Source organism: Channa argus, chromosome 9 (genome assembly GCF_033026475.1).
Source record: "Channa argus isolate prfri chromosome 9, Channa argus male v1.0, whole genome shotgun sequence".
Classification (NCBI taxonomy): Eukaryota; Metazoa; Chordata; class Actinopteri; order Anabantiformes; family Channidae; genus Channa; species Channa argus.
In genome coordinates this window covers 17,996,047-18,018,308 of record NC_090205.1, presented here as the reverse complement: position 1 = coordinate 18,018,308, position 22,262 = coordinate 17,996,047, and the positions used below count along the sequence as shown (strand labels likewise).

General features: G+C 37.6%; 1 protein-coding gene across 3 annotated transcripts in view; it reads right to left on the bottom strand.

The window, feature by feature from the left end:
* LOC137133164 (receptor tyrosine-protein kinase erbB-4-like) overlaps nt 1–22,262 on the bottom strand; it is a 280,055-nt gene that overhangs the window by 39,035 nt on the left and 218,758 nt on the right. For 2 of the 3 annotated variants that reach the window (XM_067516449.1, XM_067516451.1), the window contains 4 exons: nt 19,560–19,692; nt 16,068–16,190; nt 15,128–15,226; nt 10,689–10,874 (listed from right to left, as the gene is read on the bottom strand). In XM_067516449.1, coding sequence (XP_067372550.1) covers nt 10,689–10,874; nt 15,128–15,226; nt 16,068–16,190; nt 19,560–19,692 — 541 coding nt within the window. The remainder of the gene's footprint in view (nt 1–10,688; nt 10,875–15,127; nt 15,227–16,067; nt 16,191–19,559; nt 19,693–22,262) is intronic. The other variant, XM_067516450.1, reaches the window with a different exon arrangement.

Sequence of the window (22,262 nt, the reverse complement as noted above, 5' to 3'; positions counted from 1 at the left end):
CAGAGAGGCCATGCTGACCCTTATCCTCCGTGCCATTATTAACGCCACCAGTATTAATGCTGTGGTTGTAAAATTTGAAATAGTTTAATAACATCACAATATGTTTTGAAAGTATGATCTGTTCACTTTGTTTATGCTTGCCAGTTTGTAAGACTTACAATCATTTATTTACGTGTGACTGGCATTTGTCTTGGAGTCACTCATTAGTGTGGACCTGTCTCCCTGAGCTGCCTCTCCCATCCGTTGTGTGGGCTGCCTGCAGCCATCCATTTTCCTCACCGCCTTACCTGGCCACATCCATCTTCAATCAGCCAGATGCCGTCAAAAACCGCATCACTGCTGAACATGCGTATGAGTACAAGAGCGAAAGAAAGGGAATGAAAGAGGGCGAATATAATCTTTTTGTCTTGTTTGTGTGTTTTTGACTGACAACCTAGCAACTGCCGGTGCTGGCCCGATAGACCTTGTGTACCCCTTTGTCCTATGCAGTGACTATTTATCTGTCTGCTGCCTGGAGGTTTGTGCTTTGCATTTAGAAGCCATTCCAGATGAGCGAATATTCTGTCAAACACAGAAAAAAGATCATTTTCAAGTAAAACACTAAGACCACTGTTACTGTTGTGGCAACCAGTCTATATTTGTTAAATTTCTTCTGCTTCACTTCTCTTTGTCATAGTGGTGAATAGCCCACATGTCATTTTCCCTTAATCATGCCTTGTCAAGTCCTTCTGGGGAAATCCCAAGACATTGCCAGGCCAGATGGAAAATGTAATCCTTCCAACTCATTTGTGGACATTCCACAAATGTGCACAAATGCATTTAATGTGTTTTGACTACAGCATGAAAATTGATCAAGATTCAAGATTCAGATTCAAACAACTTTATTGATCCCATAGGGAAATTGAGTTGCCTTGTTACAGCTGCTCTCCACCTGAAAGAAAGGAAAAAAAAACACCAACCAAGACAATAAAAACTACTAGTACAAATTACTGATCAATAAGTAAGAAAAAAAATAAAAACAGTTAAGGAGTAAAAATTAATGAAATAAAAATAATAAATGAAATAAAAACTATTTGTCCATTTGGACCATTTAGTCCCCCTCCTTGTAACAGAAGAGGGATGAGATGAACAGTTTAATGGCCACTGAGAAAGTGGATCTACTTTGGCGTTCTGTGGAGCACTTGACTGTGATCAGTCTCTGGCTGAAAATGCTCCTCTGTGCAGCCAGCAAACAGTGGACTGGATGAGAGGGGTTGTTAAGGATAGACAGGAGTTTGGACAACCTTCTCCTCTCAGCCACAACATGCAGCTTCTCTGCAGATCAGAACCAGCCTCCTTATTACTTTGTCCAGTCTGTTACTGTCTGCCACCTTCATATGGCTGCCCCAGCAAACCACAGCATAGAAGATGGTGCTGGCTGCCACAGACTCCTAAAACATCCGCAGCATGGTGCTGCAGATTTTAAAGGACCTTAGTCTCCTTAGAAAATACAACCTGCTCTGTTTTCCTCTATAGTGATGCTGCATTAACTGACCAGTCCAGTTTATTGTCCAGGTATTTGTACTCCAAACCTACTTCCACCCCCTCTCCCCGTATGGAGAGTCCCAGACTTCCTGAAATCCATCACCAGTTGCTTTGTTTTGTTGATGTTGAACTGGAGATAATTGTGCTCACACCAGTTAACAAAACGGTCCACTACTTATCAATACTCCGTGATATCTCCACCCTGGATCCATCCAACAAGCACAGAATCATCAGAGAACTTCTGAAGTGGGCAGGACTGAAGGTGGAGTTGTACCTGAAGTCAGAGGTGTACAGGATGAATCACTGCTGAGATGGTCATTGCTGCAGAGACAGGAGTGTTATTCGAGTCATGCAGGGGCGAGACAAGGGCACCTGTGGTGAAGCTCCTTGGGGGTTGGATATGAAGCACATCAATTCCACACTCCCCTCTGTCCTCTGGCTGCTGGTCTTATATCTAGTAATACTTTTCATGCCACTCCATACTGCTCCAGTATCCTTCTGTTGGCGCCTCTGTTCAAGCTTCCTCCTGTAAGCCTCCTTCTCGTTTTTGATCTTTACCAACAGCCGTCTCTGGACTTCCCTCACTTCTTCCCTGTCACCTGACCTAAATGCTGCCTTCTGCTCTTTCAGGATTATTTTGGTGACCCATGCTTTGTTGTTTGGGAAGCAGAGGACAGTTTTTGTTAGTATACAGATGTCAACACAGAAGTTAATGGAATCTGTAATGCAAACTGTCAGTCCATCATGTGTCTCACAGGGTGTTTTCCAATGCGTTGCCTCAAAACATCTCTGCAGGGCATTTGTGGTCCCCTCAGACCATCTTTTCACAGTTTTGGTGGTGGGAGGCTTCCTTTGAACCTGGGGATTGTACCCAGGCAGGAAGTGGATCAGCTTGTGAAGGGCAGGATAACTGTAGCCCTCATTCTTTACTTCTTTACGTCCCCAACTTCCACATACTGTGTGAAGTTGGGGACGGTCTTGGAGAGGGTTGCAGGATTAAAGTCACCCGAGATCATAAAGAGGACATCAGGATGTTGGGTCTGGAGTCTGGCTCCGACTGCATGTATGACGTCACATGTGCCATCCGCAGAGATGGAGGGGGAATATAGACGGCAATCAATATAGCATGTAAGAACTCTCTGGGCATATAATATGGATGGAGGCCCATCCCCAGCAGTTCGATGTCGGGGCAACAGACATTTTCTTTCACAGTAACATGATCAGTATGACACCAACTGTCGCATGTGTCAGGCATACTGTACTGCAGCCATGTCTCCGTGAAAAACAGTGGATTACATTTTCGAAAGATATTTTCCTTCCCATCCACCGTAGTCAACTCGCCCACCTTGTTTTCCAGAGACCTCTCGTTGCCCGTAATTAGAGATGGGAGATGCATCTTGAATCTTCTCTCACTTGCTCGTTTGTTTTCTTTCCCACCCCTCTGCATTTACCAGCTCTTCGGCCTCTCGCTGTTTTCCTCCTTATTTTGTCCAGTATGTTTAATGTCCGAACAAAACTTAAATCCACTGTGCTGGTCTGCTTTAGCCTGATCAGCTGTTCCCAGATGTAAATGAATGAGCCGGCTCCAGGTCCATACAGCTGTTGTGCACTAATCAACTTGGTGCTATGAACACCAAGCTGACCAGCGCACAACAGCTTTAAGCACAAGCTTAAGGCGATGATTAAAAAAAAAGATAAAAAGTTCCTCCAACCAAATGATCAGAGAGAGTAAACTTTACATAGCAAACTTGATACTTTACTGTATTAAAAAACTACACTAAAAATATGAAAATGGAAGAATACATTAAAAGAGAAGGAGAGCAACTGTAACAGAATGTGGCTTGGCTCGCGCCTGTACACTCAGGATTGTTGTTAACCTCGTGCATTCTGTAATTATGTAATTACTGCTAAGTGAGGTTGGTAATGTTTAATATCACAAACCAGTCAAATTTAATGGCATATTGTCCTACGACAGAGATGAGATTTTCATTAAAAACCATATTAACCCAGTGTCATAAAGGCAATATTCTTGCGTAGTGTTTAAATAAATTATCTATTACTCTTTGAATTTCCCTATAACTTCAACAATACAGTATGTTATTAACACATAAAACAAATAAACAAGCTAAATAATATATTAAAAACAAAGGAACATAATTTTTACCTAGTCTATTTTCCAGTTTGATGAAATTTGAATGTAATGTGGGGGGTTCTCAGGATCTTAGCATTTTCCCATATTTAATATATGCAGTAATGAAAGACCACCTCAAAAAATGGTATGGTAATGACTGAGTGAGGCAAGCTAGAGTAAGGAGAACAGAAATAGGTGGATACTTGTTAATCTAGGGCTGGTTACATCAAAGCCTTGATGCCTCATTATGTGTGTTAACATCCACTCCATACTTTCTGCTGCTGCTATTTGGAATCTGAAACGTCCAAATACTATTTGATAGTTGCTACAAGAGACAGACAGGGATTAGAACGGAAAAGACAGAAGAAGGAGTGTTAGATGAGTATGAGCTACTTGGTTGTCACACCAATATGGTTGGCTTGTGTCGAAACACAATGACTGGATGAAATGCTATTGGTATGAGATGGCAATAGATTGAAACACTTAAATTACTTATTAGGATGTTGATTTTATCAGCCAATAGTTATCAGCCAGTGTACTTGTTATGAATCCTTTCGTAAATTGGCAACACTTTGTAGCTCTAGTAAATATGACAGGATCAAGAGTGGTATTTAGCAATGGAATGTACATATGGACAATATTCTATGTCAGTCATTAAGATATATATTAATGTCAGGCAATATCTTGCAGCTGTGGTGAACATAAAAACTGCTGAAAACAGAACTCTTCCGCATCTTCCTATGCACTTAAATCTCCTTTATAAAAAAAAAAAAGGATTACATCAACTTCTGTGTTGACATCTGTATACTAAAAAAACTGTCCTTTGCTTCCCAAACAACAAAGCATGGGTCACCAAAAAAAATCCTTTCTGCTCTTTCTCGCACTTGCATCTCGGGAACTGTGAACACTTTTCTGATAGGACTTTGCTTCTATGTTTTCTCCTTGACTCTCCTTTTGCTTGCCTTGTACCTCACTTGTAAGTCGCTTTGGATAAAAGCATTTGGTAAATCACTAAAAGTAAATGTAAATGTAAATAACATCAGCACATGCTATTCAGACCCTAAAAAGCTTGAAGGCTCCATAGGGGAAGACAAAGTTTATGCATGAAGGAAGCCAGGGTGGCGGAATGATTGTCAACACATGACTTGGAAATAAGTCACCCGTTTGCTTCCTGTTGCAAATTGTTAATTGTTGTTGTTACTTTCATGTTTGTGTAATTTAACCCACCCTATGATTTTTTTCTTACTTTAAAATTCTCATTTTTGTGGCAAAACTAAAAAACAAAGTGGCACATAATATTGCATGAAAATGACCCACTGAGCCTTCTAGTATGTGGAGCAGGTACCTACTGATAGATATCTATGGTGCTTATAAAAACATTAATAACCATTGAATGGTGTGATAACATTTGAAGTGCATTGATTTGTATTGTATTTTATCGTGTATTTCTAGTTAGGGCAAAAAAAATATTTAACCATACTTATAAAAGTTCATTATTTTCTAGATGAGTTATGACCTTTTTGGTGAACAAATTTGAATGTCTGTTAGGGGATTATGAACCGTTTTTAGGACTACAGATAAGGGGCTGGGAATGCATTATGTCAATGAAAGTCCCAACATGTATAGACATACAAAATCTTTGTGTGTGTTTGTGTGTTTCTAAGCAGCAGCAATTAAATTTTTTTTTAAAGTATTCACATTAATTGAAGGTCAGACCTTAGTTGCCCTGGGCTAGTTGATGCCCTTGAACATTTTCTCCTTTGCATACTGAATATTTTCTCTTGGCATGATCAGTCAGCAAAACACTTAACCATGTCCCATTTAGATGGTAGGCATTCTAAGTGCATCACTTTATTTTATTCAAATGAGAATCAACAGATGAAGCCAGAGAAGAACTGCCATAGAAAACAATTTTTATGATGTTAAAATTGCTTATTCATACTTACTTTTATTTTGTATTGCCCATTATTAATTTTAATTACTTAATTTTATTATTATTACTATTTGTAATACTAGGGCCAAAACGTGCGGCTGCCCAAACTGGGCCTTTGTCAAATCCATAAAAAGATCTGGTAGGAGCATGTCCACAACAGACAGGAGAGACAAGAACTACAAACGAAACCCCAGTGTCATTCCATACGTTGCTGCAGCATCACCCAGACACAATCTGAACAATGTAATATATGCAGCTCAAAGCAACGATTAATTCACCAATTTGTACATTAAAGAAACTATACCAACACTTGGCACAACATAAGAGAGACCCAGACTGGAATGTCAGACTGGAATGAGCCCCTCTCAGCAGAGGAGGTGGGCTACAACACAATTTATTAGACGCATACAGTATAGTTTTTTCAATATTCTTGAGGTGTTTTTACATTCGTCTACACTTTAACTCACGCGACTCTAAAAACACACATGAAAGCAGGGTGGGACAAAAAACCCCAAATGACCAGCAATTGTCAATGACCTAACAACTCCACAGAGTTTATATAATGGCTCTCAGAGCCAGATGGTCAGAATGGATGAAAGCTTTTAGATGAGAGGTGAAACATCGTCCAGACTTACAAGCAAGTTTAGTTGCCATTGAACAGCACTTTTGGGATGACTATGATCTGGATAATTGAGATTCTCCACAGATGAAGGACAAACCAAACAGCAGAGTGACTACTTTTCTCGAATTACAAATTTGAAGACGCGTGATGCTAATTACAGAAAATAGTTTGAAACTTTAATCCAAATATTGATTATCTTTCTTCAAAAAATTTGGCCTGGTCATTTTTATTTGTCATGTTTTTTTTTATACTTTTTTTTTTATTAGTTTAAATCCAAAATCAAAAGCAGAGTTCTATTTCTTTAGTTGTTTTTTTTTTTATTACTTTTGTCAATGTCAAGTTATTTCAGAGGAAATTGTAGATTTATTTTTTTGTATGGAAGAATACCACCAATTTTGTCCACTTCTGTATAATGATAGAGGGAGCTCATAGAGGTATACAAGCCGAAAACACAGGTAGTGAGTGGTTTATTAATAAAGTCCATCACCAGTTAGGCAACACTGTGTTTTAACTAGAATTTAAATAGTGATTACCACCATATTTTTTAATCAACAAAAGTTACAGAAAACAAGAATCTATGCAAGACAATGTAACACTGTTCAGCTAGAGAAAAACAAAAACAAGAGAATCTTATAAATACAAACAGAGTACAAGGAGGGTAGACAGAGCAGAGTGGGAATGGGAATGCATGGAGTTTTCATTAGAACCCTGGGGATGTATGTAATGAGTTGGAGAGAGGCATGTTTGCAGAGTCTGGTTTACACAGAGAAATGACCCTGCAATACACACTATGGGGCCCTTTTGCCACATAAACAGACAAACCAAACAAGCAACCCTGAAGACGAACATTCCAACAGATCTGCTAGTGTATAGAACTTACAATTTTTAAGTGTGGTGTTATACTGATATGGTTATCAATCTGAAACCAATCTCACAGGAAGCAGGACACCACTTTCTCCTTCAAAGGTACAGTGAATGGGTTTTCACTAAATAATTAGGAAGACAATTAATTACACTACAGCTGAGAATATAATTGCAGTAATTAGATTATTACCTGTGTTTTCACAAGGTACGTCAATTTTATAACATGTAAAACTGATTATGAATTCTGCTTTATTGTTTATTTTTCTCTTATATGTGTTAACTATCTTTGAAAGTGGGAAGCGTTATTACAAAGTAAGCATCACAACGAAAAGTGCATGGTGTGCATGGTTGCTTAAATATTGTCAACCTCGACATTTAATACCAGGAACACATGCATTTCAAAGATTTATCAGTTTAGTAAATCTAAATACACAAATAGAACAACATATTTGTCAAACCTAGTCTGAGGATGCAGGGTTTTATAAAGCTATCTCTATGACTGAAACAAGAGCAAGAACAAGCAGACATAATGGGGAAAAAGTAAACCATGAGTATTAAGTGTCAAGGAAAGAGAAAAGAAGATAAGAAAAAAAAAAAAGTATGTTATAGATATTAAAAATATTTAGTTGACTTACTTCAGGCTGAAACCTGCAGAAATATTGAGTTGTACTCATGGTGTTAGGATATGTGTCCCAGTCCACCTTGTTGGCATTATTCAGACAAGTGCATTATATAGGTCAGTTTGTGTTTGCATGCATGAACACATGTGTGGGCACCTTATTAACTGTGGCTCCTGACTGCTGTTTGTGTCCCCAGGAGCTACAGCCAATTACTGAACACCCTACACAACACACACTGGAGGCACCCAATAATGGTGGTAAATAATACATTTTCATGTCTACCATTTATGAATTATACATCTCTCCATGTTGACAGCTGTTCACAGCAGGCACATACAGTGTTTATCCATGTGTATACAGCCGATTGCACTGCTTTTTCAACAAAGTAATTTGTGTAATTAATTCCATACTATGAAAATATTTGTGTTACACAGCATGATATGTTTGTCAGTGTGGCATAACGTAGTGCATGCTCTGATTGCCTTTGGTATAAGAAAAGCACTTTGTGTATCAGTGTCACAGGATGGATGGATTTTCTCAAAGAACCTCTCTGGGTGACTGCCTGCCTTTGACTTAGCCAAAAATGGGCAAAAATATTTGTCTAAGATATTAAATCTTGTACTGCAGAAAGTGCTACGTAATTTCCCTCCTTCCCTCACATACAGCATATCAGAATTAGATACAGTGGTTCACTCTGAGCTTATACATTACCACTGTAGTAACAAAGTTTTATTAAACAGTAAATATGTGAATAAGAATATGTGTATGAATCTGTGTTCTTAGGGCTGGCAGACTGATGCCAATCTAATGTGGAGGTGACTCACTCGTTTTTTATCCTTACCTGACATACATAGCCAGACAGAGGAAAAGAAACCATTATGTGGTGAATCTATCCCCACTTATATTGGCAACTAGATTATAACTAATTATAATGCACTACTGCATCCATGATCCTGTAACACTGAGTTCCCAGCACTCAACACTTCCTCCACCAAAGTCAAGCAAAGCTTTGAATTATTTACTTATATTCTCCAGAGAGGCTGGCAAGGGGCGCCACTGTCTACTGCCAGCAAATACTCACAGACACATATCTCAAGTCCATGTCTCTGACTATTAACCAGATACTATAAACTAACATAAACATATTTTGTCACTTTATTTATTTATTTTTATTTATGTATTAGCAATGTAGAAGCAATGTAGTATTTCACTTAGTCAAAAAGAAACACTAGTAACTTAAAATTGTCAAAAGGCAAAGATGCACAATACCTTGCAACATCACGACACAGATGACTGTTGTAAAGATAAAAAAAGATAAATGCATGTAGTAAGATCATACATTACATAGCATATAGAGCTTAAGTTGGGGTGGTAGGTAGTTAACAAAACACAGGACTTTAACACAGGGGACTGGGGTTTAAGTCTGGTGTGAGATATCTTTTAATTTGTTGGTGCAACAGTCATAAAACCCTTACATCTTTATTTAGTGCCTAGGACTTATTAAGTACATTTTAGGCAGAAATCCTCAAGAAGGAGTTACAGTAAATCTGGTTTAACTTTGTTGTCATATGCAGATTGGTACAAATATTTGGATTTTATTTTAGATGAGCAACTCACTTTTAAGAATGATGTGTAGAGGTAGACCTAACAGGTAGAGCAACTTACGTAAAGGTCTTGGATTCTCTCTTCACAATGGTAAAAGCCCTGTGTGTGTCTAGTTTCATATTATGCATCTGGCAAATGGGGGTTTCATGAAAAGATAAAATGTACACAAACAATATAGAGGAATTTGATATATTTTTTAAAATTCATAAATTTAACTTGCTAACTTACTAAATTTTAATTAATGGGGTGGGAACCACTCTAGATGTGAGATATATTGAGACTTTGGAACAGACTTCTGCACATGACTCAGTAATGGCTTCCTTGAATCTTTTACATTGTCTATACTCATCTATGGATTATAAAAATAAAAACAAATCTTTGTTATATGTGGTTGTTTTAATTTTTGTACAATGTACAATAACATTTCTGATGCACAGTGCAAACTGTTATTGATACATGAAGAAAATAGGTCTACAGAGGTTTGGCACAAACCTAAACTATGAATATACAATTAAATAAAATACAGGAACGTTAGGTTCTGAAATTGGGGTAGGGGGTCGGGGAAACCTGATTTCCCTAGGTAGATTTCTCCACTGATTTCTCTGCCATTTATATGTGTAATCAAATTTCTAAATGGCTTTCTCCAACTGGGCATGCGTATGAAACGGCTTGCAGACAGGGTAGTTAGTGCTTATGAAAAGAGAAAGTAGTAATGGAGCATCAGTGTCTCATTTTAAAATCAATGTCTGTCTAAAGTGTGATTGTAATTTTAATAACTGTAAAATAATAACTAAAAGTCTAAATAAGTCACTTGCTTCCACATCATTCATTCATTCACGGTGCAGCAACATGAAGGAAGATAAGTCAGGAAGAAGTATTTTCTGTCACTATACAGTTAAAATCTATACACCAGGCTTTTAAAATAAGTCAGAGGTGGAAGAGAAATCACTCTGCTTGTCTGCTGCATGTACATGCAGATTTCCACTAGCCTGGTTAATTAAGTGCATGTAAATGCAGTGTGTGCAGCAAACAAAACTGAGCTGAACTGTGTTGGACATACTGTATGTAGGATTTACAGTATGGACCAATACAAAAATGACATTAATGTCTAAATCTGAAATTTGACAAAATATCAGCAAACATCTGCAGTATTGATACAAAGAAAAGCATAAGTAAAAATGATCTGCAGATAAAGAACAGCTGCTCAGGTAAACAAATGATCTATAAAACACCACTTTTAGTCATCTGACAACACATTCAACTACCCAACCAAGAACCTGATTAATCAGCCAAGAAAATGACCAGTGATTTAGCTAATAAATAAACCAACTGCACGGACCAAACAAGGCCACAGCCAGGAAAACTAATCATAAAGTTTTCCATCCTTACCTTGGCAATCTGGACACACCAATTGAGCAGCAGCTGGGATCCGATGTTGTCCTTGTGCTCGTGGACATAGTCAAGCAGGCACCCATGAGGCATCAGCTGTGTGACCAGCTGGATGGTGGGACTCAGACAGACACCCAGCAGGCGGGCCAGGTGGGGGTGCTCCATGCTAGCCATAATCAGGGCCTCCTGAATGAAAAAGTTATATACTCAGGCAAGAAGGCAGAAAGGGCTGGTGGTGGAGGTTGACATTTGTAATACAGTGCAAATAGATTCTACAGTGTTGTTTACCTTAGGCATAAAACAACTGTTACTGCTAAAGTACACTACCACTATTTAAGTATTTGTCTTGCATAGTATATCCCAGGAGTTTTTAGACTGAGCTGTAAATAGACCCTTCATTTCATCATTACAGATCTCTATGAGCAGACAGCACAATCGCTGAGAAATTAAACAGGAACATCAGAATAGTTTTTTGCTGTTTTTTTTTTTTTTTCTTGGTTTACTTTGTCGGTAATTTTGTCACTAAGTATATTATGTACTATTTGCATATTCAGAAATATGTGCCATATCCAATTGTTGTCAAATTGTGCCTAAATGGTTAATCTTGCATGTAGTTTAAAAGAACAAATGGAAAACAAATGTTCAAAGACTCAACCCGATAGTAAAGTCCATCATGTTTACAAGTGTAGACTGTACTGTCTAAGATCATAGGATCCATTATTCTGTTTAAGGTTCAAGTATTTCTTGAAGTGAGCAGCAAAGTTCAGCTTAGTGTGGAAACCACATCAAAGTGACTTCTTGATTCATGAGTCTGTCAGCATTCTTTGTAGTAAACTATAAATGTAGTAAATACACTAAGGTGAGACTGTTCTAAATGATGTGTCTCCTCTTGTAAAAATGCTATTGTAAAGAAAATACATACACAGAAAAATTATTCCGGACATTGTTGAGCTTTGAATGAAAAGCAAAATAGCAATTCAATCCCAATCCCAATTTACACAACTTACTTATTACTATTTTCCATCCTATGCTATGTGACTACCGTAGGTGTTAATACACACACATTCAAGCCACACACACACACCATTGTGACTACAAGGGTTATAGGTTAATGTGACAATTATCATATAATAGTGGCCGTCGGCAGACATACACACTGCAAGTGGATGTGATTGCGTGTCAGGCAGAGACGGAAATACAGTCTAGAGCTCCACTGAACAGATGAAGGAATACCAGCACAAAACAGTGTAAAGCTTGTGTAATTGGGATATCTCGTTATGAAATTGGATACAGTGAGAAACACAATAAATCAGGCTAAATTCTGTGTAGGATGGTTTAATCCTGGGGCCAGAATCCCTTTTAAATAAACTTAGCCAAGTCATGTCTGTGTCACTATGACATATCAAATCCTAACGGGTGAACTACAGGCACTGATACCTAAAGGCTGCAGGGTTTATGCTATTCATGCTGTTTAAAATCTATTAACTAAACAAGTGAATGTGCCTAATTTTGAAATGACCTATGACACAATTTTCCAGATCTTGGTACTTGTCTCTTTCTACAGTACACATGTTAAAAGTAAACATGTATATTGTAAGTCAACATTCAGCTTTTGAGGTGTAGTCTACTGTAGGTAAGGTTGACTCAAACTGTTCCATTTTATTTGAGTTCTCTAGATCCTTTTTGTGTACTAATTGAAAAACACATGGAGTTGTAAGCAGTTACAAATTATGTCAAGCAGATCTTCACCAAAACGGCCGCCCCTTAGGCTCTGGAAACACTGATTCTGAGCTACAGTAATTGTTACCTTAAGCACAAAAGGCCTTTGCTTAGGTTGTGCTTTTATTTGCAGTGACTTTAGTTTTCCTGCCCCACTAAGCAATTCTTATTTTGATGTGTAATTTGAAGATGTGACAGGCACAAACTGTGTGTGTGGTTTAATTTTTTTTTATATAGTTTTTATAGGCTACTGTGTACAGTGAATGATAAATATATAATTTGTATTTGTAAAATGGAATCTGGATTCCTGCCTGTTTTTGAACAATTTATTTTAAGAATTCGTTATTTGAGAATATTAACAAAGGATAATAAAGAAACCTATGTATGAAAAGAAGAAAATAATTTTTATATATAGGAAAAGCAACATTACTGCATCTATCTGATCTGATCAAATCTGATCAATCACACAGCTGCTGTCATAACCCTGTGTCTATGTTGACATTGTCAGATGATGTGTAGATTTCCTACTATTTCCTATTGTGTCTTACAATTGTGTCTTTAGTCACCTTGTGTCCTAAAATGTTCATAAGCAACTACACTGCAAAATCATTTTATAGGGAACATTTAATATTTAGATTATAGCCCACTGCAACATATCTTGAATGAATGAATCAATACTTTTATCTACGGACATGTGAGCATTTGTCCATCCCCTATCGGAGTAAAGTGCAGAACTTTAAGGCCAGATTTGTGAGTCTGATTCCATCGTTGTTCAATGAAAGAACCATAACCAGCGATTATTCAGCAATTAATGTAAAACAATTTATAAAAAAATATTTATGCAGTTATTTTCCTTATAGTTTAATTCAATTATAAGTATCTCTCTCTACTCCTGAAGTGATCAGCGCTCACATGTTGGCCTCTAAAACTGCAGGTCTGAACTGAACACACACTGAGTTTGAATATATCAGTTTCTCCAATCTCAGTAGGTAAGTCTGACCTGATGTTTTCAGTTTAAGTGTTGTTTTCATGTGGATTATCTGTCAGAGAACGAGCGACCGGTTTCTGGCGCTGGCTTATTCTTAGTGTTTTTAAATGTTGTAATTAATTTTGAAAGGTTTTGAAACAACCTCCCACTGCTGTCAATGAGCTCATCATTTTTAGACTACTCTTATTTTACGTTCATTGAACAATGAATATGCTGAGTGATCATTTTTATAAGAGTCAGTCACCTGAAGAACAACCTTTAAAATAGATGGATGGTATGACCAGAAACTAAGATGGGTCTTAAATTATTGTACTGGGGAAAAGATCAAATATCAAAAAAATGGTGTCACTGTCACTTATATTTTTTGGTTTATCAACTGTATTTGCTTTAACCTCAGCCAATCTCAACCTCCATTAGTTACAAACTATAAATTTTATTCCGTATAAGTCAGTTATCTTTAAATAATACAATTGCTTTTGCCATCTGTTTTATAGACACAATCACTTCTTCGGTAACAAAAGATAAAAAAAATAAAAAAACAACTACTTCATTATTCTACTCCCCATCTAAACCCTCAGCCAGAATGAGCAAAGTTTTGTCCTCTTAAAGCAAGTGTCATCATTATGCCACAACACATCACGCCATGCAAACGTTAGGTGATATACATGTTTTTCACTGAGCGTGCATCATTTTTAGTTTCACAATGGTGGCACTCATTATACAGTGAAGCCTTCTATCACTGTGCTTTCTTTCGTTTCTTTCACTGCTGATATCTGGTTTTAGAATTGTCAGACAATCCCCCAAAGCACATAGAACATAAGATAGGACACATACAAATAGGATATTCATCAAAGGTGTCCTGATAAAAATAGAAATGCTAACACTCCAAAAAGTCATCCTCTTAGATTGTCAAACTTAGTGCAATACATGAGTGCAATTGGGCCTCCTTCTGTGTGTGTGTGTGCATATGTGTGTTGATGGGGCTTATTTCATCTACATTGCATCATCATAGGGTAATAATTTAGATTTTTTTCACTTTTCCTTTTGAAATGAGCAGAGTTGTGAATGTTTTATAAATGGGGCCCTGTGCACTGTGCTGGGAGCTGTGGCACGTAATGTGTGTCTGTGGGTGTATGCTGGGGCCCCTGATGGTTTTATTCTAGAGTCTATGGGGTGTAAGCTTAGTTCTTAATAGCTTCATTTCACCAACAGCGCTGATGGGTAAGTTGTGCATTCTTTATATATCGGTGAGTGTTTTCAATGTTCTGGTGACTGTTTAACGGTTTTAGAATAATATCTGGCGTTCAGTCATGTTGAGCGTCTAGCAGTCTGCAACCTGGATTGGCTTATTCACCATAACTTTGTACAGTATAGCAACCTGAAGCCAGCCACTGAATCCTGCATGCACAAGCTCTCCCGGTGGATTTGTAGTGAAGCGGAGTATCTGAGGGAATGTTTGTTAAAAACGCATTTTAGAATGAAGACACGTCACCCAGTGAAGCACGGCATTTGGCTGATGTGTTCTTAATGGTTTTTGGACAATGGAGGTCCACAGCACAGATGATTCACTTAATCCATGTTTCAGACTAACATCACCCGTAAGTATAGGCAATTTATTGTCTCATTCTTTGTCTGAGCATGAGCAGCATACAGAAAACAACTGCAGATTTTCATCGAACATAAAAACTAGCAAAAGAAAATACAATTATACACTGGTTTTCAAGATACTCACATCCATGAACTCGACATTGGCCTTAGGTCCGGTGGCCTCATTTAGAATTTTAATGGCTACAGGAATCTTCACAGTTTCACCCTCTGGGACCCAAATACCCTATAAACACACAGACAAACAAATAAATAAATCAGGATACAGAATGCAAAGTTTTAAACACACAAACACCAGCATTTTATTAAAGGAAGGTGTTGTAGACTTGAAGGGGAGGAATTCCAATTAATAAGAGGATGTTTCACCCTGCTATCTCCTTTTCAACTTTCTTAATGACTAATGATTCAGTTACAGTATTTTGGGTTTTGATAAAGATTTGGACAAAACTATTTAATCATAATGTGTGTGTGTGTGTGTGTGTGTGTGTGTGTGTGTGTGTGTGTGTGTGTGTGTGTGTGTGTGTGTGTGTGTGTGTGTGTGTGTGTGTGTGTGTGTGTGAGTGATCTTGCATGCACTGGGGAAGCAAATGTTAGGAGACTCTTAGGCAACAACACACCAGAGATATTGTATATGTATATGCCTTTATGTGCAAGATGCTTTGAAAAACCACGGCTGCACTAATGCAACCACACTGCTGACACAGAGATATACTATTAAGTGAATGGATGGATCCATAAAATGATCATTTTAGGCTGAGAGATTCTGTTGTTTCTAATTTTAGGGGCTGTTTTTCTCTTCCTCTCCCCAACTCATCATCACATTGGTGGTGACCTCAGCTATCTCTTGTTTCACCGTAACCCCAGGGGTCTATGTGTCTGTTATTACTTATTCTTTTCATCCCATGCCGCCAGCCATCCATCTCATTTCCTGTCATTAATTGTTCCAGAATCCATCTCTTGTGTTCCTTTTTCTTTATAGGCCTACATTATGATCTCAAATTAAGTAGACTATTAGTGTATTTCTCCAATTTTTAACAGTACATGCAAATTGTAACTCTCATTTTTACCTTGTAAACGGTCCCAAAAGCCCCAGAACCGAGGATCTTGACCTTTTTGAGTTCTGTCTCTTTTAGGATGCGAAGTTGGGCTTGGTTGGGTGCTGTTCCACTGGGTGTTAAAGGTTCCACCAGCTAAAACCACATTAAATAAAACAGGAGTGATTCACTCAGTGATTAAAAATCCCTATAACACAATTTGATTTGAACTGTATGGACCACTTCACCACCATACTGCCATCCGGTAAACACAGTGACCACAGCTTAATTCAACAATAAGTCAGAATTTATCATGAGGAAATACTAAGAAATTGGTGAAATATAAATGCAGTTTAGTTTAATGAGGACATAAAACAGGTCTGTGTTAAAGTGAATGTACATATTAAATATTAGTAGTAAATATAGTATTTTTTTTCTTTGTACTGTTGTCATAGTAAATATTAAAAACTTTTTTTAAGAAGGTGCCGCCTCACATATTTTAGTTAAGTTACAAAAAAAATCTATTCGCTACTAACATGACTGTTGCTTGAAACAGTGAAAAAATAAAACAGTAAAAAAAACAAAAACAAACTGTGACCTAATTTCCAGGAAGTCATGCTGTGAAACTCAGCGTTTACCATAAGGCAATAACAGTTGCACCATTAAATTAGTTGAGAACATGACTATATAGATACATTTCTTCTTGCAAAGAATTTTAAAAATTATTGTTTTTACAGGATCTAAGTAAAGCTGCAATTATTTTGAAACCTGTTAATTTTATCACGCACTTTCCTGCCAAATACCTAGTCTTAACAGATAGTAACAGTCTGTGCCCAGTACTTATGGTGACCGTAGGGATGCAATGGCATTTGTCCAACAATCCACATCAAAACTCTGTAGTACCATTACCATTTCAATATCACGAGTGAGAGATTTAATATGTGTGCAGAAGAGGGAGATGGAGATAGGTGGATGAAGAATGAGAGAAAGAAGTGGGGGAGGTGGATAATTGCGGAGCCTGAAAAGGAGTTGACACTTTTGTTGTCTCATTACTGCTCAAGTGGAGGAACGAACAGATAAAATAGCAAGCGAGAGATGAACATTATATGTGGGGAGAGAGGGAAGAAGATGTTGGGTTGGAGAGGGACTGTGGTAGATACAGCTACAACAACAATGAGACAGCGACGGAGAAGCAAATTAGTCAGAGGATGGAAAAGCATAAGAGAGAGAGCAGTGTAAGGAGAATTAGGAATAGAGAGGAACATTAGAGAATGAGAGAAGGAGGGCAGAGAGAGAGGAAAACAGAGAGAGTGTAAATCAGCCTCACTGTGGTCGTCAGCTTCTGTGCCTCTGGCTCGTGGTTACCATTTGATTAAAAACAATAGCCATTCTTCATTTAAATGGAATAACAAATCAGCTTCTGCAGGCCAGGACCCCCCCCCCCCCCCCCCCCCTCCCCCCCCCCCCCCCCCCCCCCCCCACACACACACACACACACACATAAACAAACCAATACAGATGTCTTTAATATGATCCATCCAAACATTTGAACACACTACAATGTGCTATGTAATGGAGCTGTCCAGCACTAGTGGTGCTGAAGCTGTTGAAGCTGAGTAGCAGCTGCAGCGCAGCAGATTGGAGCTGTCCACCTTCTCTATCTACAACGCAGTGCTGAAACACTGCATTGTGGATCACACAAACTACTGTACTTGATATTTTATTATGATGCGGTTCAACATATTTGCTTAATAGTGATAAATGGTCTGATGCAAATGTGCATTAATTAATTAATTAATCTTTATAGAGTTAGGCGGGTAAGAGATCTGTTTGCTAATATGCTGGCACATTTGTATATTGCACTTTAATGCTACCATTATTGTGGATTCAAATAGATTTTCACTGAGAGCAAATGTACCAGTGGTTCGCTTGTCGGTTGACAAGTGGTCCCTTTGAGGGTAAATGTAGCCTACGTGAATGTATGTGTTTTCAGGCTTAAAGGCTGTGTGTGGAGTTTAATGCTTTATCTAAGTAGATCTATGAAGATGCACATGTGACATGCACAACTATGTGGTGCATGTCCCACTCCTAACCAATGTTTTCACACTATTTTAATGATCCCACTGAGAACTTTTCAAATAGGTATTAACTGTACTGTTAAAATAACAATAATACTGTGACTTGAATATTTTAAAATCTAGTGATTGACCGAAAAAAGCCCTTATGCACGTGTGGCAATGTAATTTAATAAAAGTGTCAAAGATCTAAAATTGTTAAGGCAGAATTCATATCTTTGTTGTGTGTTGTGACAAGTTAAAATTGTTTGTATATTTGCTAATACTTAAATTAACATATTTACAGACTAGAACTCATTTAAAAAGCATTTAAAAATCTAAATCTATTACACTTACACTACAACACTACACTGTTGTTGAGTGGGTTGTGAAATCCCTCTGCACTAGGAGTTTGTTAACTTCAGCCCACGTCCTAACACTGCTCTGTGAAAAGTAGTTTCTTCTAATTATATTTATTAAATACTTCATTTTGATTGAACATGCACCTGTTTTGTCACTTAATATATAATTTAAAACAGTTGACACATTGTAGCACATAATTGCATTTAGAATGACATAAAGCTTATTCCTCACTTAGGCCTGTAAATTTATTTGCTTCACTATAAAATGTGCTGCAAGGACGCCTATGAAGAGAAAGAGAAAGTTACCAGTGACAGTGTAAGTTTCAACTATGTGTAAGACAAAAGCAAGTATAATATTAAGCCTCATCAGTGCCATTTTTTTATTACAGAAGTTAACAGTGAAAACACTTCACTGATACTTGTCTGCTCTGAAGAGACAGAAGTGCATACAATGTTTCTATGGAAGTGCATTACATGATGTACTCTTATGGTTTTACCACAAAGGAAAAGTGCTCCCGTCTTCTCTAATATGGTACCTTTTCCTAACAGAAGTGGTCTCCAGTATACTATGGCAAAGTCAACACCTGAGCCTCTGAATTTCTGACACTTTTTCTGCCTCCGCAGCCACCATCTGGAGTCACTGAGTCTCTTTCTCTTTTCTCTGTCTTAGGGTCTCTCTTGTGTTTTATACAGTACTACACACACACACGCACACACACACACACACACACAAATATATACAGATTTGTAGGACACAACACATACACCTCAACTATTTCTATATTGCCACTTGCTTACTTCTAAATTTAATTGATAGTTAATTCTAAAAACAATATTTTTATAAAGATAATAATAATAAAGATAATCCTATTGATTTCATGCTTTGAGTACTCTGAACTTGCATAATTATTTGGCCATCATGACACAACATCAAAGATCTGTGCTGTATAGACTGCAACTATATGTCTTATATAAGGTTATATAAAGACTTGTAGACATGAAAAAAATGACAGCTAGATCATTATTCTTCTGCTAATATTATCTTCCAGAGCTACTAGCAGAAATTTCTGCCTCATTACGATGTGGTCTTTATCTCCTGTCCTGCTCACCTCTGTCTCTAGGAAGCGACGAAGGGCTCTCTTCTTCTTAATGTTCTTCCGGCGCACAGATACTGCCACGCTCAGCACCAAGATCACCACCATGAAGAGGCCGCCGATCACGCCTGCTGCGATCAGGGGGGTTCTGAAAATGAGAAGGGGAAAAATATCTGTTGACCCGGTGAACAGAATCTTAAGATGATGCAGGAAAATTATGATGAAAAAGCAAGACACATCATCAATGAAAAGACAGTGATGACAAACTGAGTGGGAGCAAAGAGACTGAATAAATAGAGAGGTCAAAGGGGACGAAAAGATAGCAAACAACACCATCAATATGCCACCAAGTCTATACACAAAACAAGCAAGTAAAATGCGAGTAAATATCAAAGTAAATTCTCAGCACCGGACTAATACGGTCACCCCCTCCTTGTGAAGAAAGAACTTAATTTGGTCAGCACATACTCAAGTTCAGCCCTCTCATTTAGTGCAAAAATGTTCCTTTGGACTGTATATCACAAACTGCAAGGATACGCCCCATAAAATGTTTGCAGTGTTTGCTTTATGTGAAAAACTCCCCCCACATGTCTCCAGAAAATCACTAGCTTGTGGAGTCATAATGTGCAGCGTTACAAAGCTGGTGAGAACTAGAGTCAGACCAATCGATCACGCTGGTTTAAACATTGGCCTGTATTGCAGACGTGTGGGTATCGAAAATTAACAAGTAAACACGGTTATGCATGAGAGAGAAACAAATGATGTCGCTGTAAAATGTTCTGCTAAAATAAATATTATGGACACATTACTTTCAGCAGAAAGTAAAAAAAAACATTTTTTTAATTTACAGGGAATTAGATGAAGAGGTCAATAGCACTCCTATATTTGTCCATTAATATAAAACTAGAGTCAGGCAAAGGACAGCGTGGATTTACACAGACAACTGCACTGTGCTTGTACTAATGTATATGTATGAATTAATGTACCTGTGACACAATAAAATGTAATCTGCAAGGTTCTGTTGAACAAAAAGATTTATCTGTCTGAAGCATTTTACAAACTCCATTTATAGAAATGTTTTCAAAAATGTAATGAAATATAAAATCTGTGAGTTGTTTATTCGCTTCACCCTTTATTTATAAAAAAAATTCTAAGGAAAAGATTTAGACTGTTTTCACTGACCAATATAATTGTATTTTGTGAATGCTTGCAACTCACTACGATATTCAATACACAATCTGGATGGGCTTTTTAGTTTTTAGCATGTCAAACTGATGTCGATGTGGTCTGAAAACAAGCCGGAACATCGACTTGTTTCACCACAAAACAACGTTTCACTCAGGTCCAAAGAATTTAGCCTTTTTGCACTAAATTGATGCATGACTCTTCAGCAATCAAAGTGTACATTTGCTTATATGTACAAATCACATTTAAGTTGGTCAGTAAAAACAACTGAGATCTTTTCTTTGTACTGTTGTCAGATAAATACAGGTTCAAGTGAAGTGACAAATTTTGTTTTTATTCTATTTTAGAAAAAGTCCCACGTTTTCTGGATATGGGTTTTGTAGATGCCAAAGCACTGCACATGTACAGTAAACACATAGACAGGACTTTAAAACTGTAGAAAGTTATCACAGTGGGAACTGTTTTGTCAACTCACAAAATGATATCCCCTGAATCAGCATGTGTGTAATTTGTAAAATGGCTCCTGTAGTTTTACTGTTACTGCGAATCAAATAAGTATTCACATTATGTTTTCTAGACATAAATAAAGCTTACTGTCTCAAAAGAATTCTATGATGGTAGTATTTGTGTGTCATTTCTTATACTAATCAATAATAAAAGGGGTAGTTAAAGCCAACATTTAAAGACATATCTACAAATATCTCCATGTACATCAGCTTGTAGGCTACAGAGGATTTGACACATGATCAAATGTAATTTTAATATAAAGATGGATTGTAATCAGGGAACATAGAGATATCAGACAACGGAGTAGCTCAGATAATTTTGAATGTAATGAAAGCGATAATGCTAAGTGGGAAACTGTCAGATGAGATATGAATTTGCACATTTATCAGACTAAATATTTGGAGTGAGTGACAGGACTTGATTAGCCCAGCTTAAACAGATATGTGCACAATCCCTATACAACGTGCACTGGTGCCAGGTGGAATCACGGCCTTTGAAGGCTTAGTGTAATCATTTGCTTCTGATAAGTCACTCGTGCTCATAAGTCAACACACCCAAAAGGTAACAGATTGAAAAATGTGTTACACCTCTGAGCTTGCAGCTAAGCCTGGGGTTAGCTGGGAATCCCCTGTTGTATCCTATGGGGGGATCTGATAAGGCCTGATCTGTTCACCAGGTCAGCTGATGTACACTACTACATTTGCTACATTCTCATATCTGCTTCACTCCTCTTTCATCCTTTTGACACCGTTTCATAAGAAAACTGTATGTTTTGAGCTGTCTCCCAGCAGACAAGATACTACAGAAAGCATCCCCTTCATTCCCCTTCAGCATCTGTTGGCCTCTGTAAAACATTCAGAATACTGAATATTAAACAGTAAGTAGTAAATGTGTATCAGTATGAGCAGTTTTATGGCTCATTCTCCTAAACCGTCATCATGGCCTCCTACTAGAATGTTGTTTTGCACCCTAGAAGTTGGAGGTGTTTCCATTTTTCCAGTCTGATAGCCTTAGTTAAAAGTCACA